This window comes from Chiloscyllium plagiosum, unplaced genomic scaffold, assembly GCF_037043375.1.
Source record: "Chiloscyllium plagiosum isolate Xiang-an unplaced genomic scaffold, Cpla_swu_hap1 HiC_scaffold_24, whole genome shotgun sequence".
NCBI classification, from domain to species: domain Eukaryota; kingdom Metazoa; phylum Chordata; class Chondrichthyes; order Orectolobiformes; family Hemiscylliidae; genus Chiloscyllium; species Chiloscyllium plagiosum.
Window position 1 is genome coordinate 37,192,728 of NW_028270162.1, and position 24,904 is coordinate 37,217,631.

At 52.9% G+C, this 24,904-nt stretch overlaps 1 protein-coding gene across 1 annotated transcript in view; it reads left to right on the forward strand.

The window, feature by feature from the left end:
• The first annotated feature begins 12,581 nt into the window (after positions 1-12,581).
• Positions 12,582-24,904, forward strand: part of plbd2 (phospholipase B domain containing 2) — a 42,262-nt gene continuing 29,939 nt past the window's right edge. The window contains exons 1-3 of the mRNA XM_088000094.1: positions 12,582-12,830; positions 20,159-20,252; positions 23,869-24,024. Coding sequence (XP_087856220.1) covers positions 12,613-12,830; positions 20,159-20,252; positions 23,869-24,024 — 468 coding nt within the window. The 5' untranslated portion in view covers positions 12,582-12,612. The remainder of the gene's footprint in view (positions 12,831-20,158; positions 20,253-23,868; positions 24,025-24,904) is intronic.

Genomic DNA, 24,904 nt, shown 5'->3' on the forward strand with positions numbered 1-24,904 from the left:
GTTGGGCTAGGGGAAGTGTAGTGGGATGTTGGGGCGTAGGGGAAGTGGAGGAGAATGTTGGGAGCTAGGGGAAGTGGAAGGGGATATTGGAAGGTAGGTGAAGTGGCGGAGGATGTTGGCTGTAAGGGAAGTGGAGGGGGATGTTGGTGGAGGAGAGTGTGGGGGAGGATGTTAGGGGAGGGGAGAGTGGGGAAGGATGTTGGGGGTTAGGGGAAATGGAGGGGGATATTGGGGGGTAGGGGAAGTGGAGGGGAATGTTGGGGTGTAGGGGAAGTGGAGGGGGATGTTGGGGGGGTAGGGGAAGTGGAGGGGGATTTGGGGGGTTAGGGGAAGTGGAAGTTAGTGGGTTGGGAATGTGGGGGAGGATGTTGGGGCTAGGGGAAGTGTAGTGGGATGTTGGGGGTAGGGGAAGTGGAGGAGAATGTTGGGGGCTGGGGGAAGTGGAGGGGGATGTTGGTGGAGGGGTTTGTGGAGGAGGATGTTAGGGGAGAGGAGAGTGGGGGGGGGATGTTGTGGGATATGGGGAATGGGGGAGGAAGTTTGGGGCTGGGGGAGTGGGGGCTGTTGAGGGTAGGGGATGTGGTGGAGTATGTTTGCAGGGTAGGGGGGGTTGGGGCAGATGTTGTGGCTTTTGGGAGTGTGGCAGGATGTTGGGGAGTGGGGGAAGATGTTGGGGAGTGGGGGGAGGATGTTGGCGATTTGGGGGACTGTGAGAGGCTGTTGGGGGGTAGGGGAATGGGGGGGAAGTTGGGGGGTTGGGGGAAGGGAAGGATGTTGGAGAATGGGGGGAGTGGGAGATGGTGTTAGAGTGTGGAGGGAGGATGTTGGGGAGTGGGGGGAATGGCGGAGGCTCTTGAGGAATGGGGGAGTGGGGGAGGATGTCGCGGGGAGTGGGGGAAGATGTTGGGGTTTGGGGGACTGGGGGAGGATGTTGGGGATTGGGGGAGTGTGGAAGGATATTGGGGAGTGGGGTGAGGATGTTGGGCAGTGGTGGAGGAAGTTGGGGGTTTAGGGGAGGTGGGGGAGGATGTTGGAGTTTAGGGAGTGTGGGGGAGGATGTTGGGGTTTAGGGGGAGTTGGAGAGGATGTTGGGGGGGTTAGATGGGGTGGGGGGAGGATGTTGGCGAGGTGGGGGACTGGGGCAGGACGTTGGGTAGGGGGAGAAGGTTCATGGGTGCGGGGATGGTGTTGGGGAGTGGGGGCATGGTGTTGGGAGTGGGGTGATGGTGTTAGGGAGTGGGGGAATGGTGTTGGGGAGTGGGGGATGGTATTGGGGAGTGGGGGCATGGTGTTAGGTAGTGGGGGATGGTGTTGGGGAGTGGGGGATGATGTTAGGGAGTTGGGGGATTGGATTGGGGAGTGGGGGTGGTGTTAGGGAGTGGGGGGATGGTATTTGGGGGTAGGGGAAGTGGAGGTGGATGCTGGGCTATCGGGGTAGTGGAGGAGGATGTTGGGGCTAGGGGAAGTGGAGGGGGATGATGGAGGGTAGGGGAAGTGGCGGATGATGTTGGCTGTAAGGGAAGTGGAGGGGGATGTTGGTGGAGGGGAGTGTGGCGGAGGATGTTAGGGGAGGGGAGAGTGGGGAAGGATGTTGGGGGTTAGGGGAAGTGGAGGGGGATGTTGGGGGTAGAGGAAGTGGAGGGGGATGTTGGGTTGTTAGGGGATGTGGGGGAGGATGTTGGGGCTAGGGCAAGTGTAGTGGGATGTTGGGGGTAGGGGAAGTGGAGGAGAATGTTGGGGGCTGGGGGAGGTGGAGAGGGATGTTGGTGGAGGGGAGTGTGGAGGAGGATGTTAGGGGAGGGGAGAGTGGGGGAGGATGTTGTGGGATATGGGGAGTGGGGGAGGATGTTTGGGGCTGGGGAGTGGGGGCTGTTGAGGGTAGGGGATGTGGTGGAGTATGTTTGCAGGGTCGGGGTAGTTGGGGCAGATGTTGTGGCTTTTGGGAGTGTGGCAGGATGTTGAGGAGTGGGGGAAGATGTTGCGGAGTTGGGGGAGAATGTTGGTGAGTTAGGGGACTGTGAGAGGCTGTTGGGGGTAGGGAAATGGGGGGGAAGTTGGGGGGTTGGGGGAAGGGAAGGATGTTGGAGAGTGGGGGGAGTGGAAGATGGTGTTGGAGTGTGGAGGGAGGATGTTGGGGAGTGGGGGGAATGGCGGAGGCTCTCGAAGAATGGGGGAGTGGGGGAGAATGTTGCGGGGAGTGGGGGAAGATGTTGGGGTTTGGGGGACTGGGGGAGGATGTTGGGGATTGGGGGAGTGTGGAAGGATATTGGGGAGTGGGGTGAGGATGTTGGGCAGTGGTGGAGGAGGTTGGGGGGTTAGGGGAGGTGGGGGAGGATATTGGGGTTTAGGGGGAGTTGGGGAGGATGTTGGGGGGGGTTAGACGGAGTGGGGCGAGGATGTTGGCGAGGTGGGGGATTGGGGCAGGATGTTGGGGGGTAGGGGGAGGAGGTTAAGGGGTGCGGGAATGGTGTTGGGGATTGGGGGCATGGTGTTGGGGATTGGGGGATGGTGTTAGGGCATTGGGGGATGGTGTTAGGGAGTGGGGTGTGGTGTTAGGGAGTTGGGGAATGGTGTTGGGGAGTGGGGGATGGTGTTTGGGGGTAGGGGAAGTGGAGGGGGATGCTGAGCATTCGGGGAAGTGGAGGAGGATGTTGGGGCTAGGGGAAGTGGAGGGGGATGTTGGGGGTTAGGGGAAGTGGAGCAGGATTTTGGGGGGAAGGGGAAGTGGAGGGGCATGTTGGGCGTTAAGGCAAGTGTAAGAGGACGTTCGGGAGGTAGGGGAAGTGGAGGGGGATGTTGGGGGTTGGGGATGTGGAGGAGGATGTTGGAGCTAGGGGAAGTGTAGTGGGATGTTGGGTGTAGGGGAAGTGGAGGAGGATTTTGGGGCGTAGGGGAAGGAGAGCTGGATGTTGAGGGGCAGGGGAAGTGGAGGAGGATTTGGGGGTTTGGGGAAGTGGAGGGGGATGTTGGGGGTTAGGGGATATGGAGGGGGATGTTGGGGCTAGAGCAAGTGTAGTGGGATGTCGGGGGTAGGGGAAGTGGAAGAGAATGTTGGGGGCTAGGGGAAGTGGAGGGGGAAGTTTGCGGGGTAGGGGAAGTGGCGGAGGATAATGGCTGTAAGCGGAGTGGAGGGGGATGTTGGTGGAGGGGAGTGTGGAGGAGGATGTTAGGGGAGGGGAGAGTGGGGAAGGATTTTGTGGGATATGGGGAGTGGGGGAGGAAGTTTGGGGCTGGGGGGAGTTGGGGCTGTTAGGGGTAGGGGAAGTGGTGGAGTATGTTTGTGGGGTAGGGGGAGTTGGGGCAGATGGGGGCAGATGTTGGGGGTATTGTGAGTGTGGGAGGATGTTGGGGAGTGGGAGAGGATGTTGGGGAGTCGGGGGACTCTGAGAAGCTGTTGGGGGTAGGGATAGTGGGGGGGGGGGAAGTTGGGGCGTTGGGGGAAGGGGAGGATGTTGAGTAATGTGGGATGGTGTTGGAGAGTGGAAGGAGGATGTTGGGGAGTGGGGGGAATGGCGGAGGCTGTTGAGGAATGGGGGAGTGAGGGAGGATGTTGCAGGGAGTGGGGGAAGATGTTGGGGTTTGGAGGAGTGGGGGAGGATGTTGGGGGGTTGGGGGAGGATATTGGAGAGTGGGGCGAGGACATTTGGGTTCAGGGGGAGTTGGGGAGGATGTTATGGGGGGTTAGGGGGAGTGGGGCGAGGATGTTCAGGGGTCCGGGATGGTGTTGGGGGTTTGGGGGGATGGTGTTAGGGAGTGGGGGGATGGTGTTGGAGAGTGGGAGGATGGTGTTGGGGGAGTGGGGGATGGTGTTTGGGAGTGAGGGGATGGTGTTGGGGAGAGGGGGGATGATGTTGGGGAGTGGGGGAGTGAAGTTCAGGAGTGGGGGAATTGTGTTGGGGAATGGGGGAATGTTGTTGGAGAGTGGGGGGATGGTGTTGGGGAATGTTGTTGGGGAGTGGGGAGATGGTGTTGGAGAATTGGGGAATGTTGGGGAGTGGGGGGATGGTGTTGGGGAGTGGGGGGATGGTGTTGGGGAGTGGGGGGATGGTGTTGGGGAGTGGGGGGATGGTGTTGGGGAGTGGGGGATGATGTTGGGGAGTGGGCTGATGATGTTGGGGATTGGGAGGATGGTGTTGGGGAGTGGAGGATGGTGTTGGGGAGTGGGGGATGGAGTTGGGAGTGGGGGGGTAGTGTTGGGGAGTGGGGTGATGATATTGAGGGGAGTGGGCGATAGTGTTGGGGAGTGAGGGATGATGTTGTGGAGTGGGGGAATGGTGTTGGGGAGTGGGGTGATGGTGTTAGAGAGTGGGGGATGATGTTGGGGAGTGGGTGGATGGTGTTGGGGAGTGGGGGAATGGTGTTGGGGAGTGGGGGGATGATGTTGGGGAGTGGGGGGATGATGTTGGGGAGTGGGGGGATGATGTTGAGAGGAGTGGGGGGGATGGTGTTGGGGAGTGGGGGGATGGAGTTGGGGAGTGGGGGAGATGGTGTTCGGCAGTGGGGGGATGGTGTTGGGGAATGGGGGGATGGGGATGGGGTTGGGGAGTGGTGGGATGATGTTGGGGGTGAGGGGATGGTGTTGAGTTGTGGGGGGTGATGTTGGGGAGATGGTGTTGGGGAGTGGGCGGAAGGTGTTGGGGAGTGGGGAAGTGGTGTTGGGGAGTGGGGGGATGTTATTGGGGAGTGGGGGAATGGTGTTAGAGGGTGGGGGAATGGTGTTGGGGAGTAGGGTGATGATGTTGGGGAGTGGGGAGATGGTGTTGGGGAATGGGGGATGGTGTTGGGGAGTGGGAGATGGTGTTGGACAGTGGGGGGATGGTGTTGGGAAGTGGGGGATGGCGTTGGGGAATGGGGGGATGATGTTAGGGAGTGTGGGATGATGTTGAGGGGAGTGGGGTGATGGTGTTGGGGAGTGGGGGGATGGTGTTGGTGAGTGGGGGATGATGTTGAGGGGAGTGGGGGGATGATGTTGAGAGGAGTGGGGAGATGGTGTTGAGGGGAGTGGGGGATGGTGTTGGGGAGTGGGGGGATGGTGTTGGGGAGTGGGGGGATGGTGTTGGGGAGTGGGGGGATGGTGTTGGGGAGTGGGGGGATGATGTTGGGGAGTGGGGGGATGATGTTGGGGAGTGGGGGGATGATGTTGAGGGGAGTGGGGGGGATGGTGTTGGGGAGTGGGGGGATGGAGTTGGGGAGTGGGGGAGATGGTGTTCGGCAGTGGGGGGATGGTGTTGGGGAATGGGGGGATGGGGATGGGGTTGGGGAGTGGTGGGATGATGTTGGGGGTGAGGGGATGGTGTTGAGTTGTGGGGGGTGATGTTGGGGAGATGGTGTTGGGGAGTGGGCGGAAGGTGTTGGGGTGTGGGGGAGTGGTGTTGGGGAGTGGGGGGATGTTATTGGGGAGTGGGGGAATGGTGTTAGAGGGTGGGGGAATGGTGTTGGGGAGTAGGGTGATGATGTTGGGGAGTGGGGAGATGGTGTTGGGGAATGGGGGATGGTGTTGGGGAGTGGGAGATGGTGTTGGACAGTGGGGGGATGGTGTTGGGAAGTGGGGGATGGCGTTGGGGAATAGGGGGGATGATGTTAGGGAGTGTGGGATGATGTTGAGGGGAGTGGGGTGATGGTGTTGGGGAGTGGGGGGATGGTGTTGGTGAGTGGGGGATGATGTTGAGGGGAGTGGGGGGATGATGTTGAGAGGAGTGGGGAGATGGTGTTGAGGGGAGTGGGGGATGGTGTTGGGGAGTGGGGGGATGATGTTGAGGGGAGTGGGGGGATGGTGTTGGGGAGTGGGAGGATGGTGTAGGGGAGTGGTGGGATGATGTTGGGGAGTGGGGGGATGATGTTGAGGGGAGTGGGGGGATGGTGTTGGGGAGTGGGGGGATGATGTTGGGGAGTGGGGGGATGATGTTGAGGGGAGTGGGGGATGGTGTTGGGGAGTGGGGGGATGATGTTGAGGGGAGTGGGGGGATGGTGTTGGGGAGTGGGAGGATGATGTTGAGGGGAGTGGGGGGATGATGTTGAGGGGAGTGGGGGGATGGTGTTGAGGGGATTGGGGGATGGTGTTGGGGAGTGGGGGGATGATGTTGAGGGGAGTGGGGGGATGGTGTTGGGGAGTGGGGAGATGGTGTTGGGGAGTGGGGGGATGATGTTGGGGAGTGGGGGGATGATGTTGAGGGGAGTGGGGGGATGCTGTTGGGGAGTGGGGGATGATGTTGAGGAGAGTGGGGGATGGTGTTGAGGGGAGTGGGGGATGGTGTTGGGTAGAGGGGGGATGTTGTTGGGGAGTGGGGGGATGATGTTGGGGAGTGGGAGATGGTGTTGGACAGTGGGGGGATGGTGTTGGGAAGTGGGGGATGGCGTTGGGGAATGGGGGGGATGATGTTAGGGAGTGTGGGATGATGTTGAGGGGAGTGGGGTGATGGTGTTGGGGAGTGGGGGGATGGTGTTGATGAGTGGGGGATGATGTTGAGGGGAGTGGGGGTTGGTGTTGGAGAGTGGGGGGATGATGTTGAGGGGAGTGGGGGTTGGTGTTGGGGAGTGGGGGGATGATGTTGAGAGGAGTGGGGGGATGGTGTTGAGGGGAGTGGGGGATGGTGTTGGGGAGTGGGGGGATGATGTTGAGGGGAGTGGGGGGATGGTGTTGGGGAGTGGGGGGATGGTGTTGGGGAGTGGGGGGATGGTGTTGGGGAGTGGGGGATGGTGTTGGGGAGTGGGGGGATGATGTTGGGGAGTGGGGGGATGATGTTGGGGAGTGGGGGGATGATGTTGAGGGGAGTGGGGGGGATGCTGTTGGGGAGTGGGGGGATGATGTTGAGGGGAGTGGGGGATGGTGTTGAGGGGAGTGGGGGATGGTGTTGGGTAGAGGGGGGATGGTGTTGGGGAGTGGGGGGATGATGTTGGGGAGTGGGGGGGAATGATGTTGAGGGGAGTGGGGGGGATGGTGTTGAGGGGAGTAGGGGATGGTGTTGAGAGGAGTAGGGGATGGTGTTGAGGGGAGTGGGGGTTGGTGTTGGGGAGTGAGGGGGATGATGTTGAGGGGAGTGGGGAGATAATGTTGGGGAGTGGGGGGATGGTGTTGGGAAGTGGGGGCATGAAGTTGAGGGGAGTGGGGGGATGGTGTAAGGGAGTGGGGGGATGGTGTTGGGAAGTGGGGTGATGATGTTGGGGAATGGGGGGATGAAGTTCGGGAGTGGGGGGGTGGCATTGAGGAATGGGACGGATGATGTTGGGGAGTGTTGGATGATGTTGAGGGGAGTGGGGGAGTGGTGTTGAGGAGTGGGGGATGGTGTTGGGGAGTGGGGGGATGATGTTGAGGGGAGTGGGGGGATGGTGTTGGGGAGTGGGAGGATGGTGTAGGGGAGTGGTGGGATGATGTTGGGGAGTGGGGGGATGATGTTGAGGGGAGTGGGGGGATGGTGTTGGGGAGTGGGGGGATGATGTTGGGGAGTGGGGGGATGATGTTGAGGGGAGTGGGGGATGGTGTTGGGGAGTGGGGGGATGATGTTGAGGGGAGTGGGGGGATGGTGTTGGGGAGTGGGAGGATGATGTTGAGGGGAGTGGGGGGATGATGTTGAGGGGAGTGGGGGGATGGTGTTGAGGGGATTGGGGGATGGTGTTGGGGAGTGGGGGGATGATGTTGAGGGGAGTGGGGGGATGGTGTTGGGGAGTGGGGAGATGGTGTTGGGGAGTGGGGGGATGATGTTGGGGAGTGGGGGGATGATGTTGAGGGGAGTGGGGGGATGCTGTTGGGGAGTGGGGGATGATGTTGAGGAGAGTGGGGGATGGTGTTGAGGGGAGTGGGGGATGGTGTTGGGTAGAGGGGGGATGTTGTTGGGGAGTGGGGGGATGATGTTGGGGAGTGGGAGATGGTGTTGGACAGTGGGGGGATGGTGTTGGGAAGTGGGGGATGGCGTTGGGGAATGGGGGGGATGATGTTAGGGAGTGTGGGATGATGTTGAGGGGAGTGGGGTGATGGTGTTGGGGAGTGGGGGGATGGTGTTGATGAGTGGGGGATGATGTTGAGGGGAGTGGGGGTTGGTGTTGGAGAGTGGGGGGATGATGTTGAGGGGAGTGGGGGTTGGTGTTGGGGAGTGGGGGGATGATGTTGAGAGGAGTGGGGGGATGGTGTTGAGGGGAGTGGGGGATGGTGTTGGGGAGTGGGGGGATGATGTTGAGGGGAGTGGGGGGATGGTGTTGGGGAGTGGGGGGATGGTGTTGGGGAGTGGGGGGATGGTGTTGGGGAGTGGGGGATGGTGTTGGGGAGTGGGGGGATGATGTTGGGGAGTGGGGGGATGATGTTGGGGAGTGGGGGGATGATGTTGAGGGGAGTGGGGGGGATGCTGTTGGGGAGTGGGGGGATGATGTTGAGGGGAGTGGGGGATGGTGTTGAGGGGAGTGGGGGATGGTGTTGGGTAGAGGGGGGATGGTGTTGGGGAGTGGGGGGATGATGTTGGGGAGTGGGGGGGAATGATGTTGAGGGGAGTGGGGGGGATGGTGTTGAGGGGAGTAGGGGATGGTGTTGAGAGGAGTAGGGGATGGTGTTGAGGGGAGTGGGGGTTGGTGTTGGGGAGTGAGGGGGATGATGTTGAGGGGAGTGGGGAGATAATGTTGGGGAGTGGGGGGATGGTGTTGGGAAGTGGGGGCATGAAGTTGAGGGGAGTGGGGGGATGGTGTAAGGGAGTGGGGGGATGGTGTTGGGAAGTGGGGTGATGATGTTGGGGAATGGGGGGATGAAGTTCGGGAGTGGGGGGGTGGCATTGAGGAATGGGACGGATGATGTTGGGGAGTGTTGGATGATGTTGAGGGGAGTGGGGGAGTGGTGTTGAGGAGTGGGGAGATGGTGTTGAGGGGAGTGGGGGATGGTGTTGGGGAGTGGGGGGATGATGTTGAGGGGAGTGGGGGATGGTGTTGGGGAGTGGGACGATGGTGTTGGGGAGTGGGGGAGTGGTGTTGGCGAGTGGGGAAATGTTGTTGGGAAGTGGGGGAATGGTGTTGGAGGGTGGGGGAATAGTGTTGGGGAGTAGGGGGATGATGTTGCGGAGTGGGGGTCGGTGTTGGGGAGTGGGGAATGGTGTTGGGGAGTGGGGGGACGGTGTTGAGGAGTGGGTGGAAGGTGTTGGGGAGTGGGTGGAAGGTGTTGGGGAGTGGGGGAGTGGTGTTGGGGAGTGGAGGAATGTTGTTGGGAAGTGGGGGAATGGTGTTGGAGGGTGGGGGAATGGTGTCGGGGAGTGGGGAGATGGTGTTGGGGAGTGGCTGATGGTGTTGGGGAGTGGGGGGATGGTGTTGGGTTGTGGGAGGATGCTGTTAGGGAGTGGGGAATGGTGTTTGGGAGTGAGGGGATGGTGAAGTTCGGCAGTGGGGGGGGATGGCGTTGGGGAGTGGGGGGGATGGCGTTGGGGAATGGGGGGGATGATGTTGGGGAGTGTGGGATGATGTTGAGGGGAGTGGGGGGATGGTGATGGGGAGTGGGGGGATGATGTTGAGGGGAGTGGGGGATGGTGTTGGGGAGTGGGGCGATGATGTTGGGGAGTGGGGCGATGATGTTGGGGAGAGTGGGGGGGGATGGTGTTGGGGAGTGGGGGGATGGTGTTGGGGAGTGGGGGGATGGTGTTGAGGGGAGTGGGGGGATGGTGTTGAGGGGAGTGGGGGGATGGTGTTGAGAGGAGTGGGGGAATGGTGTTGAGGGGACTGGGGGATGGTGTTGAGGGGAGTGGGGGATGGTGTTGGGAGGAGTGGGTGGATGGTGTTGAGAGGAGTGGGGGGACGGTGTTGAGAGGAGTGGGGGGGCGGTGTTGAGAGGAGTGGGGGGACGGTGTTGAGAGGAGTGGGAGGATGGTGTTGAGGGGAGTGGGAGGATGGTGTTGAGGGGAGTGGGAGGATGGTGTTGAGGGGAGTGGGAGGATGGTGTTGAGGGGAGTGGGAGGATGGTGTTGGGGATTGGGAAGATGGTGTTGAGGAGAGTGGGGGGTGGTGTTGAGGGGAGTGGGGGATGGTGTTGGGGAGTGGGGGGATGGTGTAGAGGGGAGTGGGGGGATGGTATTGGGGAGTGGGGGGATGATGTTGAGGGGAGTGGGGGGATGGTGTTGGGGAGTGGGTGATGGTATTGAGGGGAGTGGGGGGGTGGTATTGGGGAGTGGGAGGATAATGTTGAGGGGAGTGGGGGGATGGTATTGGGGAGTGGGAGGATAATGTTGAGGGGAGTGGGGGGATTGTGTTGAGGGGACTTGGGGATGGTGTTGGGGAGTGGGAGGATAATGTTGAGGGGAGTGGGGGGATTGTGTTGAGGGGACTTGGGGATGGTGTTGGGGAGTGGGGGGATGGTGTTGAGGGGAGTGGGGGGATGGTATTGAGAGGAGTGGGGGGATGGTGTTGAGAGGAGTGGGGGATGGTGTTGAGGGGAGTGGGGGGATGGTGTTGGGGAGTGGGGAGATGGTGTTGGGGAGTGGGGCGATGGTGTTGAGGGGAGTGGGGGGATGTTGAGGGGAGTGGGGGGGGTGGTGTTGGGGAGTGGGGGGATGGTGTTGAGGGGAGTGGGGGATGGTGTTGGGGAGTGGGAGAATGATGTTGAGGGGAGTGGGGGGATGGTATTGAGAGGAGTTGGGGGATGGTGTTGAGAGGAGTGGGGGGATGGTGTTGAGGGGAGTGTGGGGATGGTGTTGAGGGGAGTGTGGGGATGGTGTTGAGGGGAGTGGGGGGATGGTGTTGGGGAGTGGGGGGATGGTGTTGAGGGGAGTTGGGGGTGGTGTTGAGGGGAGTGGGGGATGATGTTGAGGGGAGTGGGGGGATGGTGTTGAGGGGAGTTGGGGGTGGTGTTGAGGGGAGTGGGGGGATGGTGTTGAGGGGAGTGGGGGGATGGTGTTGGGGAGTGGGGGGATGGTGTTGAGGGGAGTTGGGGGTGGTGTTGAGGGGAGTGGGGGATGATGTTGAGGGGAGTGGGGGGATGGTGTTGAGGGGAGTTGGGGGTGGTGTTGAGGGGAGTGGGGGATGATGTTGAGGGGAGTGGGGGGATGGTGTTGGGGAGTGGGGGGATGGTGTTGAGGGGAGTGGGGGGATGGTGTTGAGGGGAGTGGGGGGATGGTGTTGGGGAGTGGGGGGATGGTGTTGAGGGGAGTGGGGGGATGGTGTTGAGGGGAGTGGGGGGATGGTGTTGGGGAGTGGGGGGATGGTGTTGAGGAATGTGGGGGGATGGTGTTGAGGGGAGTGGGGGGATGGTGTTGAGGGGAGTGGGGGGATGGTGTTGAGGGGAGTGGGGGGATGGTGTTGAGGGGAGTGGGGGGATGGTGTTGAGGGGAGTGGGGGGATGGTGTTGAGGGGAGTGGGGGAATAGTATTGAGGGGAGTGGGGAATGGTGTTGAGGGGAGTGGGGGGATGGTGTTGAGGAATGTGGGGGGATGGTGTTGAGGGGAGTGGGGGGATGGTGTTGGGGAGTGGGGGGATGGTGTTGAGGGGAGTGGGGGATGGTGTTGAGGGGAGTGGGGGGATGGTGTTGAGGGGAGTGGGGGGATGGTGTTGAGGGGAGTGGGGGATGGTGTTGAGGAATGTGGGGGGATGGTGTTGAGGGGAGTGGGGGGATGGTGTTGAGGAATGTGGGGGGATGGTGTTGAGGGGAGTGTGGGGATGGTGTTGAGGGGAGTGGGGGATGGTGTTGAGGGGAGTGGGGGGATGGTGTTGGGGAGTGGGGGGATGGTGTTGAAAGGAGTGGGGGGACGGTGTTGAGAGGAGTGGGGGGACGGTGTTGTGAGGAGTGGGGGGATGGTGTTGAGGGGAGTGGGGGATGGTGTTGGGGAGTGGGAGGATGGTGTTGAGGGGAGTGGGGGGATGGTGTTGAGGGGAGTGGGGGGATGGTGTTGAGGGGAGTGGGAGGATGGTGTTGGGGAGTGGGAGGATGGTGTTGAGGAGAGTGGGGGTATGGTGTTGAGGGGAGTGGGGGATGGTGTTGGGGAGTGGGGTGATGGTGTTGAGGGGAGTGGGGGGACGGTGTTGAGGGGAGTGGGGGGATGGTGTAGAGGGGAGTGGGGGGATGATGTTGAGGGGAGTGGGGGGATGATGTTGGGAAGTGGGGTGATGGTGTTGAGGGGACTGGGGGGATGGTATTGGGGAGTGGGAGGATGATGTTGAGGGGAGTGGGAGGATGATGTTGAGGGGAGTGGGGTATGGTGTTGGGGAGTGGGGGGATGGTGTTGAGGGGAGTGGGGGTTGGTGTTGAGGGGAGTGGGGGATTGTGTTGGGGAGTGGGGGAATGGTGTTGAGAGGAGTGTGGGGACGGTGTTGAGGGGAGTTGGGGGTGGTGTTGAGGGGAGTGGGGGATGGTGTTGAGGGGAGTGGGGGGATGGTGTTGAGGGGAGTGGGGGGATGGTGTTGAGGGGAGTGGGGGGATGGTGTTGAGGGGAGTGGGGGGATGGTGTTGAGGGGAGTGGGGGGATGGTGTTGAGGGGAGTGGGGGGATGGTGTTGGGGAGTGGGGGGATGGTGTTGGGGAGTGGGGGATGGTGTTGGGGGGAGTGGGGGTCTGGGGAATAGGGGGAGCGAGGCGCTCCATGAATTCGCGGATGTGATGGGGGATCTGACCCTGAAGGTGACCCCTGACCCTGCGGGTCATGTGATCGCGGGCGGGGACATGGCGGCGGCCCGGGGCCTGAGTGAGGCGGTTCCGCTCCGATCCCGGAGCCTGGGCCTCCCCGTCCTCCTCCTTTTGCTGGGCCTGGGCCGCGCGGCCTCCCCGGAGCTGCACCGCTCGGTTTTACTCGAGAATAACGGGCGACTCCGGCTGGTCCCGGGGCTGCGGCCCGACGGCATCGCTTGGGCAAATTTCACCGACAGGATCAAGAGCAGCGGGTGAGGGGGTAGAGGGGTGAGGGGGTAGAGGGGTGAGGGGTGAGGGGGTAGAGGGGTGAGGGGTGAGGGGGTAGAGGTAGAGGGGTGAGGGGGTAGAGGTAGAGGGGTGAGGGGGTAGAGGGGTGAGGGAGTAGAGGGGTGAGGGGGTAGAGGGGTGAGGGGGTAGGGGGTAGAGGGGGTAGAGGGGTGAGGGGGTAGAGGGGTGAGGGGGTAGAGGGGTGAGGGGGTAGGGGTAGAGGGGTGAGGGGGTAGAGGGGGTAGAGGGGTGAGGGAGTAGAGGGGCGAGGGGGTAGAGGGGTGAGGGGGTAAGGCTAGGGGGTAGAGGGGTGAGGGGGTAGAGGGGTGAGGGAGTAGAGGGGTGAGGGGGTAGAGGGGTGAGGGGGTAGGGGTAGGGCTAGAGGGGTGAGGGGGTAGGGGTAGAGGGGTGAGGGGGTAGAGGTAGAGGGGTGAGGGGGTAGAGGTAGAGGGGTGAGGGGGTAGAGGGGTGAGGGGGTAGAGGGGTGAGGGGGTAGAGGGGTGAGGGGGTAGAGGGGTGAGGGGGTAGAGGGGGTAGAGGGGTGAGGGGGTAGAGGGGGTAGAGGGGTGAGGGGGTAGAGGGAGTAGAGGGGTGAGGGGGTAGGGGTAGAGGGGTGAGGGGGTAGAGGGAGTAGAGGGGTGAGGGGGTAGAGGGAGTAGAGGGGTGAGGGGGTAGAGGGAGTAGAGGGGTGAGGGGGTAGAGGGAGTAGAGGGGTGAGGGGGTAGAGGGGTGAGGGGGTAGGGGTAGGGCTAGAGGGGTGAGGGGGTAGGGGTAGAGGGGTGAGGGGGTAGGGGTAGGGCTAGAGGGGTGAGGGGGTAGGGGTGAGGGGGTAGAGGGGTGAGGGGGTAGGGGTAGAGGGGTGAGGGGGTAGGGGTAGAGGGGTGAGGGGGTAGCGGGGTGAGGGGGTAGGGGTAGGGCTAGAGGGGTGAGGGGGTAGGGGTAGAGGGGTGAGGGGGTAGAGGGGTAGAGGGGTGAGGGGGTAGAGGGGTGAGGGGGTAGGGGTGAGGGGGTAGGGGTAGGGGTAGAGGGGTGAGGGGGTAGGGGTAGAGGGGTGAGGGGGTAGGGGTGAGGGGGTAGGGGTAGAGGGGTGAGGGGGTAGGGGTAGAGGGGTGAGGGGGTAGGGGTAGGGGGGTGAGGGGGTAGGGGTAGGGGGGTGAGGGGGTAGGGTAGAGGGGTGAGGGGGTAGGGTAGAGGGGTGAGGGGGTAGGGTAGAGGGGTGAGGGGGTAGGGTAGGGGGGTGAGGGGGTAGGGTAGAGGGGTGAGGGGGTAGGGGTAGAGGGTTGAGGGGGTAGGGGTAGGGGGTGAGGGTGTAGGGGTAGGGGGGTGAGGGGGTAGGGGTAGGGGGTGAGGGGGTAGGGGAAGGGTGGTAGGGGTGGGGTGGTGTGGTGAGGGGTAGGGGTGGGGTGAAGGTGGGGTAGGGGAGTGAGGGGGAGGGGTAGGGGAGTGAGGGGGAGGGGTAGGGGAGTGAGGGGGAGGGGTAGGGGTTAGGGGTGGGGTGAGGGGTAGGGGTGAGGTGAGGGGTAGGGGTGGGGTGAGGGGTAGCGGTAGGGTTGGGGTGAGGGGTAGGTGTAGGGGTGGGGTGAGGAGTGGGGTGAGGGGTGGGGGTAGGTGAGGGGTAAGGTGGGGTGAGGGGTAGGGTGGAGTGAGGGGGTGGGGTGGGGTGGTGGGGTAGGGGTGGGGTGGTGGGGTGAGGGGTAAGGTGGGGTGGTGGGGTGAGGGGTAAGGTGGGGTGGTGGGGTGAGGGGTAAGGTGCGGTGGTGGGGTGAGGGGTAGGGTGGGGTTAGGGGTAGGGGCAGGGGAGTGAGGGGGTAGGGGAATGAGGGGGTAGGGGTGGGGTGGTGGGGTGGGGTGGAGGGGAGGGGGGAGGAGGGTTAGGTGAGGGGTTGGGGTGGGTGAGGGGTAGGGGTGGGGGCGGTGAGGGGGGAGTGGGGGAGGGGTGGGGAAGGGACACAGGGATCGGGGAGATGGGTTCTCGCAGAGGGAGAGTATGGGGCTGAATGGGGGTCAGACACAAGCGGCTGGCTGAGGGATGTGGGGTCCAAGGGGGGAAGGTGAGGATGGGAGGTGCTGCAAACCAGGGTCAGGGAGATGCAGCAGGGGATCACCATGGCTGCTGGGTCAAAAAAATCAAACCGCTAGCTTTTCTGGCTCTGAAAGCTTGCAATTTTAAATAGACCTTTTGGACTATAATCTGGTGTCATTTGATTTGTGGTGTTGTCCACCTCAGTCCAACTCTGGCACCTCCACATCATGGGAATAACTGGGGACTGGGTGACTGGGGAGTTATTTGGACCTGCTGGGGTTGATAACTCACAGGGTTTGAAAAGGAACTGGAGATCGGGTGTGTGCCAGAGATATACGTGGAGTTAATGGGAGGCATGGTGGCTCAGTAGTTAGCAATGCTGCCTCTTAGCACCAGACACCTGGGTTTGCTTCTAGTCTGGGTCAGTTGTCTGTGTGGAGTTTGCACATTCTCCCTGTGTCAGCATGGGTTTCCTCCAGGTACTCTGGTTTCCTCCCACAGTCCAAAGATGTGCAGTTGAGGTGGATTGGCTGTGCTGACTTGTCCAGGGATGTGCAGGCTAGATGGATTAGCTATGGGAAATGCAGGATTATAGGGTTAATATAGTGTTTGGGGGAGGGCGGGGATTAGTTCTAGTGGGATGTTCTTTGGACAGTCGGTGTGGACCTGATGGACTGAATGGTCTGCTTCCTCACTGTAAGGATTCTATGGTAATTGGAATTGAGCATGGTGTAACCAAAACCCAGGGTTAGGAGCTGGGGAACTGCAGCCTAGTGTGGGGCGGGGACAAATAATGGAGGTAACTAAGACCCCAACTGGGAAGGATTTAACCTGGACTTGGGATAATTAGTAGGGAGAGGAGAGGCAGAATAATCAGAGAGAGATGTATGAAGGAAGTGGGATGGGACTTGAGTAATGGGTATAGCATTCAAAGCATAAGAGACATGGAGCAAGTGACATGCAAAGGGGAGTTGCCCCCATGACCTGATGTTTGGAGAGGGTACTGGTATTGCATAGCCTGCCCTGATGATGCAGTGATTCATTCTATCGACTCTAATTGTGTATTTTTAGATTGAAAACTTTATCTTTTTATAATTTACAAATTGACTTAACCCACACCTCTAAAGAATAATACTGTTTTGTGATGTTATGGAAGAATCAATATAAATATAATTTCTTATGGAAGAACTTACTTTGTTGTCAGTTTCAGTCATTTAGATGGATGCTAAACATTTATGCTATTTGAAAATAGGCATTTCTTTTAGTAGACTTCCTTCTCTTCAATGCAATTAAAAGGTTGAGTATATAGTTATTACTCTGAATGCTACATGTCAGATGTTGCTGATGCAGAATGGCAGCTCGTTTGCTGACTCTACTTCAAAAGTAATTTACTGTGAAGTGCCTCCGATTTTGGTATGATGCAAGTATTGTTTTTTTAAAAAATGGCATTAATGTTTCACAGATGGATTAGAGTTTACAGGAGAGGAAGTTGAAGGGAATGTGGTAGTTTCAATTGCTTTACCAATTATGTGAGGTACAAACAGTTAAAGTATGAGGAACAGTTGCATTTATAAAGTGCTGCTAGTGTAATAAAATGTCCGATGACACTTCACAAAGCATTAATCAAACAAACGTTGCTACTGATCCAGTAAGATATTGGTACAGATGACCAAAAACATTGTTAAATAGATGGGTTTTAAGGAGTGTTGTAAAGTAGGAGAGAACATGAATGTGGTTTATAAAGGGAATTTCAGAAATTAACACCTGGAACAATCAAAATTAGAGGGGTAAGACACTGGAACTGGAGGAGTGCAGAATTTTCAGATGACTATGGAGTTGAAGGAGATCAGAGATGGGGAGAGATGATACATTGGAGAAATTTGGTGGGGGGGGTGGCCTTTTGATTATGTTGATTGCTTTTTCAAAGCAATGGGAATTAATAGAATTGACAGATGGAAGGCTGGTTTGTGAGATGGACTTGGCTGTGTTCACAACTCTGTAGTTTCTTGCGATCCTGGGAAGAGCAGTTGTCATACCACGCTGTGATGCATTCAGAGAGGATGCTTTCTATGGTGCATCTATAAAATGTTAGCAGCTGCATTTGATCAGCAAATATAGATACAGGTGAATGGACTTGATATGAGGTCGGATATGTGGAGCTGATGTTTGGACAAGCTTAAGTTAATGGATGGTGAGGAATGGGAGGCTGACCAGGACAACGTTGGAATCATCAAATCAAGAATTAATAAAAGTGGACAAGGGTTTCATCAGCCAATGTACATAGATGAAGTTGGAAATGGGCATTGTTAATGATGAGACAAATATGTGCAGACAGGATAGTGGGTTCTAGTTGTCAAATGAGCAAAATTCAAATATTTCAGAGGCACACTAATGTTCCTCAACCTTTAGTGCGAGCAGCACTAGAGTGTTTCGCACATTTTTAATTGACAGCTTGTGTGTCATCAACCTTCGAGTTCAGGAAAGCAATGATGCTGGTCTGTGACACTGAACGATCAACTATGAAGATGGTTGATGAAGTGGGGTACGTAATTTGGAAATGCCCTAGTCTTCCATGCACAACAACACACTTAACATTGTAGAAGGACTAAACCCGGAATAGTACGTTTTGGAAAAAGAATGGCAGGTTATCAGAGTTGAGAATGGATGTCTTAGGATTAAAGCTGAGGAATATTTCTTTATGCAGGGTTGTACTGTAACTAAAAGGATGGTTCAGATTAAAAAAAATTTTGACTGTTGCAGAAAAAGTTTTGCTTTAGTAGCTCCGAAACTTGACAGACAAATAAAATGAAGGATCAAACTAACTCCTAGGTTGGGGAGCCACAACCTCTTATATCCATCCAGTGGTGCCATATCTATAATGCATCTTATCTGGGTTAGAACTATATTTTCCTAATAGTGCTTATTGAAGAGAAAGAGTTTGTATTCTTGATTATCACTGATTTTTAAGTGTTTCTCAGTACTGTTCATTTGTGAGGAAAAAAGTGTCATGTTTGTGCACTATACCTATTTCTTTGTAGATTGAGTATTGCTGGTTAAGTCAGCATTTTATTAGAGATAGCAGTAGTGAGCTGTTTTCTTGAGCCACTGCAGTCTGTGTGGTATAGGTAGACCCTCAGCGTTATTACATAGAGGCATTTAAGACTTTGTTGCAGCAGTGATGAGGGAATGACCATATATTACCATTTCAAGATTGTTTTGGAATGTTATAAGCACTCTGAGTGACACAACTCACTATTGAATGCAATGTGACTTCACACCTTTGTGCTTTTTCCAAAATGGAGCTAATACAATGTTGTTCGAAGTATAAAGAGTGAATTTTAATTTTAAAATAAGGGATGTAAAATGATAACATTATGTATGAAACCGACATTATATTTTTTTATTCTATGACTTTGAGATTTTGAAATTGGACTTCAGTGTTCGTAAATTGTGGTAGAAAATTGAGTGCTAATATTAGAATTAACTATAGGTTTCCATTTGAAATGCTTATGGTCCAGAAATCTGGCACATGTATTATTTATTTTCAGTGAAAGAAGTAATGTTCATTTATATTACATTGTGAACTTACAACTTTAGTAGAAGATACTTAGGTCAGCAGAGAATGTTGCAATATAAAAGTAGATAATATGGCCTAACACGTGCTACCATTCCTTTGAGGGGTATATGAAACAAAACTTTTGTCTGACAGTTTGGGTAACAGTTAAAAGCTACGGTAGAAAGTGGGAGTTTTGTTTTATTCATTCATAGGATGTGGGTATCACTGGCTGGGTTGGCACTTATTGTCCATTCCCAGTAGCCCTTGAGAAGGTTAGCTGCCTTGTTGAACTGCTACAGTCCATGTGTTGTTGATAGACGCACAATACTGTCAGGAAGAGACTTCCAGAATTGGCATGTTTCTTCTTCTTCTTGGTTCCCTAATTACAGCTGATCTGGTTTGGCTGCTTCATACTTCAGGACTTAAGCAGCCCAGTCAGTTGTGGTGCTGCCAAGCCATTCTTGGTAATCAACACTGAAGTGCCCCTCACAGACTACATTTTATGGCCTTGCCACCCTCAGGGTACAGATTCTTTAGTTGAGGTGGTCATCAGCACCTCAGCAGGAGGTTTTCAGTGTTTGATCTGAGACCATGTGGCCTCATGGAGTATGGAGTCAATGTTGAGGATAGCTAGGGAAATTCCCTCCTAACTGTATACCACTAAGTATGTAAGTTAGCTTGCTGAGCTTGAAGGTTTGTTTTCAGACGTTTCGTCACCATGCTAGATAACATCTTCAGAGTCTCTGGTGAAGCGCTGGTGGTATGTCCCGCCTCTCTACTTATAGGTTTTGGTTTCTTAAGGTGGGTAATGTCATTTCCGAGTTTTCTTTTCAAGGAAAGGTAGATTTAGAGCCTCTATGTCTATTGATGGAGTTCTGGTTGGAACACCATGCCTCCATCACCTAGTTTCTATACATACAGACAAAGAAGGACACCACTTCAACTGGGACCACACACACATCCTAGGACAAGTGAAACCAAGACATGCACGAGAATTTTTAGAGGCATGATGTTACCTAGTATGGTGACGAAATGTCTGAAAACAAACCTTCAAACTCAGTGAGCTAACTTAAATACTTATCATCAACCTGAGCTATGAATCTTCTAAAAGATCACTGTATACGACTCTGCTGAGCTGGTTCTGTCTGTAACATCTGTTAGGCAGAATTCTGAGAGTATGACTGTCAAGCTGTTTGACTAGTCTGTGAGATACCTCTTCCAATTTTGGGACAATGTTGATAAAGAGGACTTTGCAGAGTTGACAGGGCTAACTGTGTTGTTGTTGTGCCTGGTACCTTAGTCAATGCCAGGCAATCCGTCCAGTTTCATTCCTTTCTTGCAATAAAGCCAAGTGGCTTCATTGGCCATTTCAGAGCATTGCTGAAGTTATATGTAGGCCAGATAAGGATGGCAGTTTTCCTTCCTTTAAAGGACATTAGTGAGCCAGATGGATTTTTTTCCCACCATTTCACAGTCTTCATTAAACATTTAACTCCAGATTTTATTCAATTCAAGTTCTGCCTTGGAAAAATCTGGAAAAATGAGAGCAAGATAACCAAATAATTCACGTATGTCTGTCCTTAATTAGTTCAGTTTAAATAGCAACTTAAAAGAAATCATTTAATTTTTTTTAAAGGATTGTGGTGGCTATAATTTTGCATAGTGTTTCGATGAATATTTCTTTTTGGTGGTTATAAATCCTAATTAATTTCCAACCTTTGTATCCTTTGTAGCTGGTCCTACCTTGAACTTACCACAAATGGATCATACAGTGACAATTTACAGGCGTATGCTGCTGGTGTGGTGGAGGCTGCTGTCACACAACAGGTAAATTTACCTTCTTATTCTGACTAAGAAAATCTCCAGAGATGATCCATGCTCTCTGGAGGTAAGGAAGAAATGTAAGGAAAAAATCTGTGTTCCGTAGATTTTATTTCTGGTTAACAAAGCTAAATTTTAATGATCAAGGAGACTGATTGTTCAGCTTGTGAATGTGAAACAGCACAAGTGATTTTTGTTTAAGGTGTTCATGGCTCGCAGCAAAAATAGATCCCCATGAGAAAGGAGGATTCTTGGAAGGGGAAAGGCTGATCCCAGTTAACCAGAGAAGTTAAGGATAGCATCAAATTGAAAGAAAAAACATGATGTGACAAGATTGCTGGTAAGCTGGAGGATTGAGAAAGCCAACAAAAGATGACCAAAAATAATAAAGGAAGATGAACTTGGAAGGTAAACTTGCAAATAATATCAAAACAGTCAGGAAAAGCTTATTTAAATATATAAAAAGGAAGAGAGATGGCAAAGTGTACATAAGCCCCTTAGAGAATGAAGCTGAGAACGTAGTACTGGGGAACCAGGAAATGGCAGAGGAGTTGAATAAATACTTTGCATCAGTCTTCATAATAGCAGACACTAATGGCATTCCAAAAATACTAAATACTCAAGTGGCTAAAGGAGGAGAGTAAATGAACACAATAATGTCACTTGAAAAATTGTACCGGAAACTAATGACCAATAAGTTCCCTGAATCTGATGGGATACAACCTTGAATATAAAAGGAAGTCACTACAGCATCTTTGGAACTCCTTGCCACAGTGAGCTGTAGGGGCAGAGTCCTTATGTATATTTAAAGCTGAGATAGATTTTTGGTCTGGAGAGGAATTAAGGGTTACGGGGAAAGGGCAGGAAAGTGGATATGAGAAGTGTTGGATCAGTCATGATCCTATTGATTGGAGGCTTGAGGGGTCAAATGGCCTACTCCTATTCCTACCTACCCCTGGCCTTATGTAAAAGCAAAGCATTTAGAAATCCATAATATGTTGAAACTGAGTCAGTATGGCTTCACAAAGTGGGAGACTTCAGGATCAGAGGGTGTAATCTCAGAATGAAGTATTGTGTATTCAAGACAACGAAGAGGAGGAATTTCTTCTCTGTGGATAGTGAGTCCATGAAATTCTTTATTATAGAGGGCTGTTGAGGCAGGATCATTTAGTATATTCAGGGCTGATACAGGTTTTTAATTTGTAAGGGTTATGGGGAAAAGATAGGAAAGTGAATTTGAGGATTATCAATTCAGCCATGATCTCATTGAATGGTAGAGCAGACTTGATGGGCTCAATGGCCTAATTCTGCTCTTGTGTTGCTGACTCTGTGATCTTATTTTCTGCCATTGAGAATGCTGAAGAAGGCTTTTAATTTCATTTTACAGCTTTTTTTAATTACAAGAAATACTTTGAATTGGGAAGTTTTGTAATATAATTATATAATATTTTCTGCTTTTGAAAGTTGAATGGATGTTTAATGTGTCAAAAGCCTTGTTTATCCCATATGGAAGAAATTCAAAACAATTAATTGAAAACCTAGTAAGTAGCTGTATTTAAATCATGTCCTTTTTCCTTCCAATCTTCCTTCCTCCATATCTCATCTCCTCTTAACGACTTTATTGAGGTAAGATTCCACGAGCAGCCACAACCTTTGTACTCAATCCAAGTGGCCATTCTTTGTGCAAATTGATTTTTAGATTATTTCATTATTATTGTATCAGAACAAAGTCTGACTCTTATTTACCACCAATGAATGTTCTATCAGAAAAATTGACAACAATCAATCATGTTAGTTTACCTTCCATAAGTCACAGGTATTAAAGTCCATCTGACAAACTGAGATTAGCAAGCTCAGTATGGATCAGGAAACATATTTGAAAACCTGCAGTCTTCAAGGCAGCATTGATTGGCGTCTTGACATTATCAGGGATTTGAAATTTGATTGATAAATCAAGGTTTTGAATTAATAAATTATAAACTATTAAATAATAGCTTGAGTTGCCAGGTGAAGATATTAAAGCAAGCAATTGCTGAAAATTGGATTTTAATTCAAGTATCATTTTCAGTAATGAAACATGCACAATTCATCAGGCACACAAGCTTGCATGGAGCTTTTGTACATTTTTAAAAAATGCTTGCATCTGCAGCAATGGGTCCCATGGATTCACCATCCTCTGGCTGAAGAAGTTCTTCCTCATCTCTCTTCTAAAGGGTCATTCTTTCACTCTGAGGCTGTGCCCTCAGGGACTCTCCTACTAGTGGAAGCATCTTCTTGTCTACTCTCGCCAGGCCTTGGCACCCTTCGCAACTTGCAGTCCATGTTCAAATGGAACAAGATCTGGGCAGGCTTAGATTGACAAGTGATAACTAATGTTTGTGTGACACAAATGCCAGACAATGATCATCTCCAATAACAGAGAATCTAACCTCCGCCTCTTGACCTTCAATGGTGTTCCATCATTGAATCTCCCACTTTCAACATCCTTGGGATTACCATTGACCAGAAACTCAACAAGATTTGCCACATAAACAGTGGCTACAAGAGCAGTTCAGAGGGCACTTTAAAAAATGATTCAGAGAAAGTACGTTTGTGTTGAATTATGAACCCCTTTGACAGTACCTTCCCAAATCAACGGCTTCTACCAGTAAAAGAACAAGGACAGTGGATATAAAGGGACACCATCATCTGAAATTTCCCCTCCAAGTTCCATACCCTCATGATTTGGAAATTTATGACTGTTTGTTCGTTTCTTCACTGATGTTGGATCAAAATCCTGAATCTACATGGACTGCAGCAGTTCATATAGGAGACTCACTATCATCTTCTCAAGGATAACTGGGTGAGGGCAATAAATATTGGCCTAGCTAGCAATGTCCATATCCAATTAGTTAATTATATTAAAATATGTAAGTGCCATTCTCATAACAAAATAATTTAAGTCTCTCTTATTTCCTTAAACTTTCATTTGCTCTTTTCCTCTTTTTTTGCTTCTGGGATGTCTGTCCCAACAAAACATTTATGTCCTGCCTAAACAAAAAAAAAATAATGCCGTGATATTTTACGAAAGATATTAGATATAATTAAGTAATTGACGATCCAGATCTGTGAAGTACACCGTACTCTTCTCCAGGTCATAATGGGAGGTAGGCAAAAGTGAGGACTGCAGATGCTGGAACCCAGAGTTTAGATCAGAGTGGTGCTGGGAAAGCACAGCAGGTCAGGCAGCATCTGAGGAGTTGGAAAACTGACGTTTCGGGCATAAGCCCTTCATCAGGAATGGGAGGTATCCTGGTTGACAAAAAAAGGTATTAAATAAAACATGAACATATTTAGAAATTCTTACACTTACATAATGCTTTTAACATTGTAAAATGTCAGTGAAGTTTTTCCACTTTGTCACTGGCACATACATTTAAGTATGTTTTTGATTAAAAATTTTTTTTAGGAGGACTGTACTTCATGTTAACAGTATGAAATGTACTGATTTTCTGACATGTTTCCTAGAACTAATGGCAATATCAATGGTTATAGCAATATATTTAATCTTTCTCTACTAGCATATTCTGACTGAAGAGATTTTTGTTCTGCATTTTGATTGTTGGTTTTAATTTTTTTCAAGTATATTTATAAGCATTGGATGAACACACTGTCTCACTATTGTGGACCCAAATATCTGACTGCCTACTGTGAGAAGCTTAAAAATTACATAGAGTCCAATCTGGCTTGGATTGAAGATCAAATAGACAAAGATGGGGATAAAGCGTACTGGCACCAGGTAAGATGCAGCACAGCTGCATTTAAAAGTCTCAAAATCAAAGCAGTTGGTCAATTTGTAATGTTTTTAGATCTGTAATAAACTAATGCAAACCTATACAATTGCACAGGAATCTATTGTTTTTGGTTTGCTAATTGCTGTTTCATGCTGACTGTGTATTCAGTGTGGCAGGAACTGAGACCCAGTAATTCGGTGCTGACTCATAGCATAGTTACAATCATACTATACAATTTATTTCTTCAAGCTTTTCTGACATTTTGAAACTTGCATCAATAAAAAGTAATTGCTGGATCAGTTGTATGTTTAATCGTCCATAGATGCTAAGGGATATGGACACTTTTGGCCATTTGGAGCTAGGTCAGAGATCTACCATGATCTAATTGAATGGTAGAATAGGCTAAATGACCTACTCAGAAGACTATAAGAAATAGGACTGGGGTGAGCCATCAGGCCCTTTAGCCTTTCGCCTTTCACCATCCAGCAGGATCACGGCTGATCTGGCACTCTAAACGTCCACTTTCCTGCCTTTATCCCATAATGCTTGATTCCTCTACTGATCAAGAATGGATGTATCTTAGCCTTAAATATATACAAGGACTCTGCCCCCACAGCTCTCTGCAGAAAGGAGTTCCAATGTTTCTAATCGAAATGTCTTTAATGGCAAATTATGATCTATTACATAGCGACAGAGTTATAGAGAGTCATACAGCATGGAAACAGACTTTTTGGTCCAACTAGCCCACGCTGACCAAACTAAACTAATCCCACTTCCCTGGCTTTGGCCCATATCCCTACAAACCTTCCCTGATCATGTACTTAACCAAATGTCATTTAAATGTTGTAACTGTAAACCACTACTTCCTCTGGTAGATCATTCTAC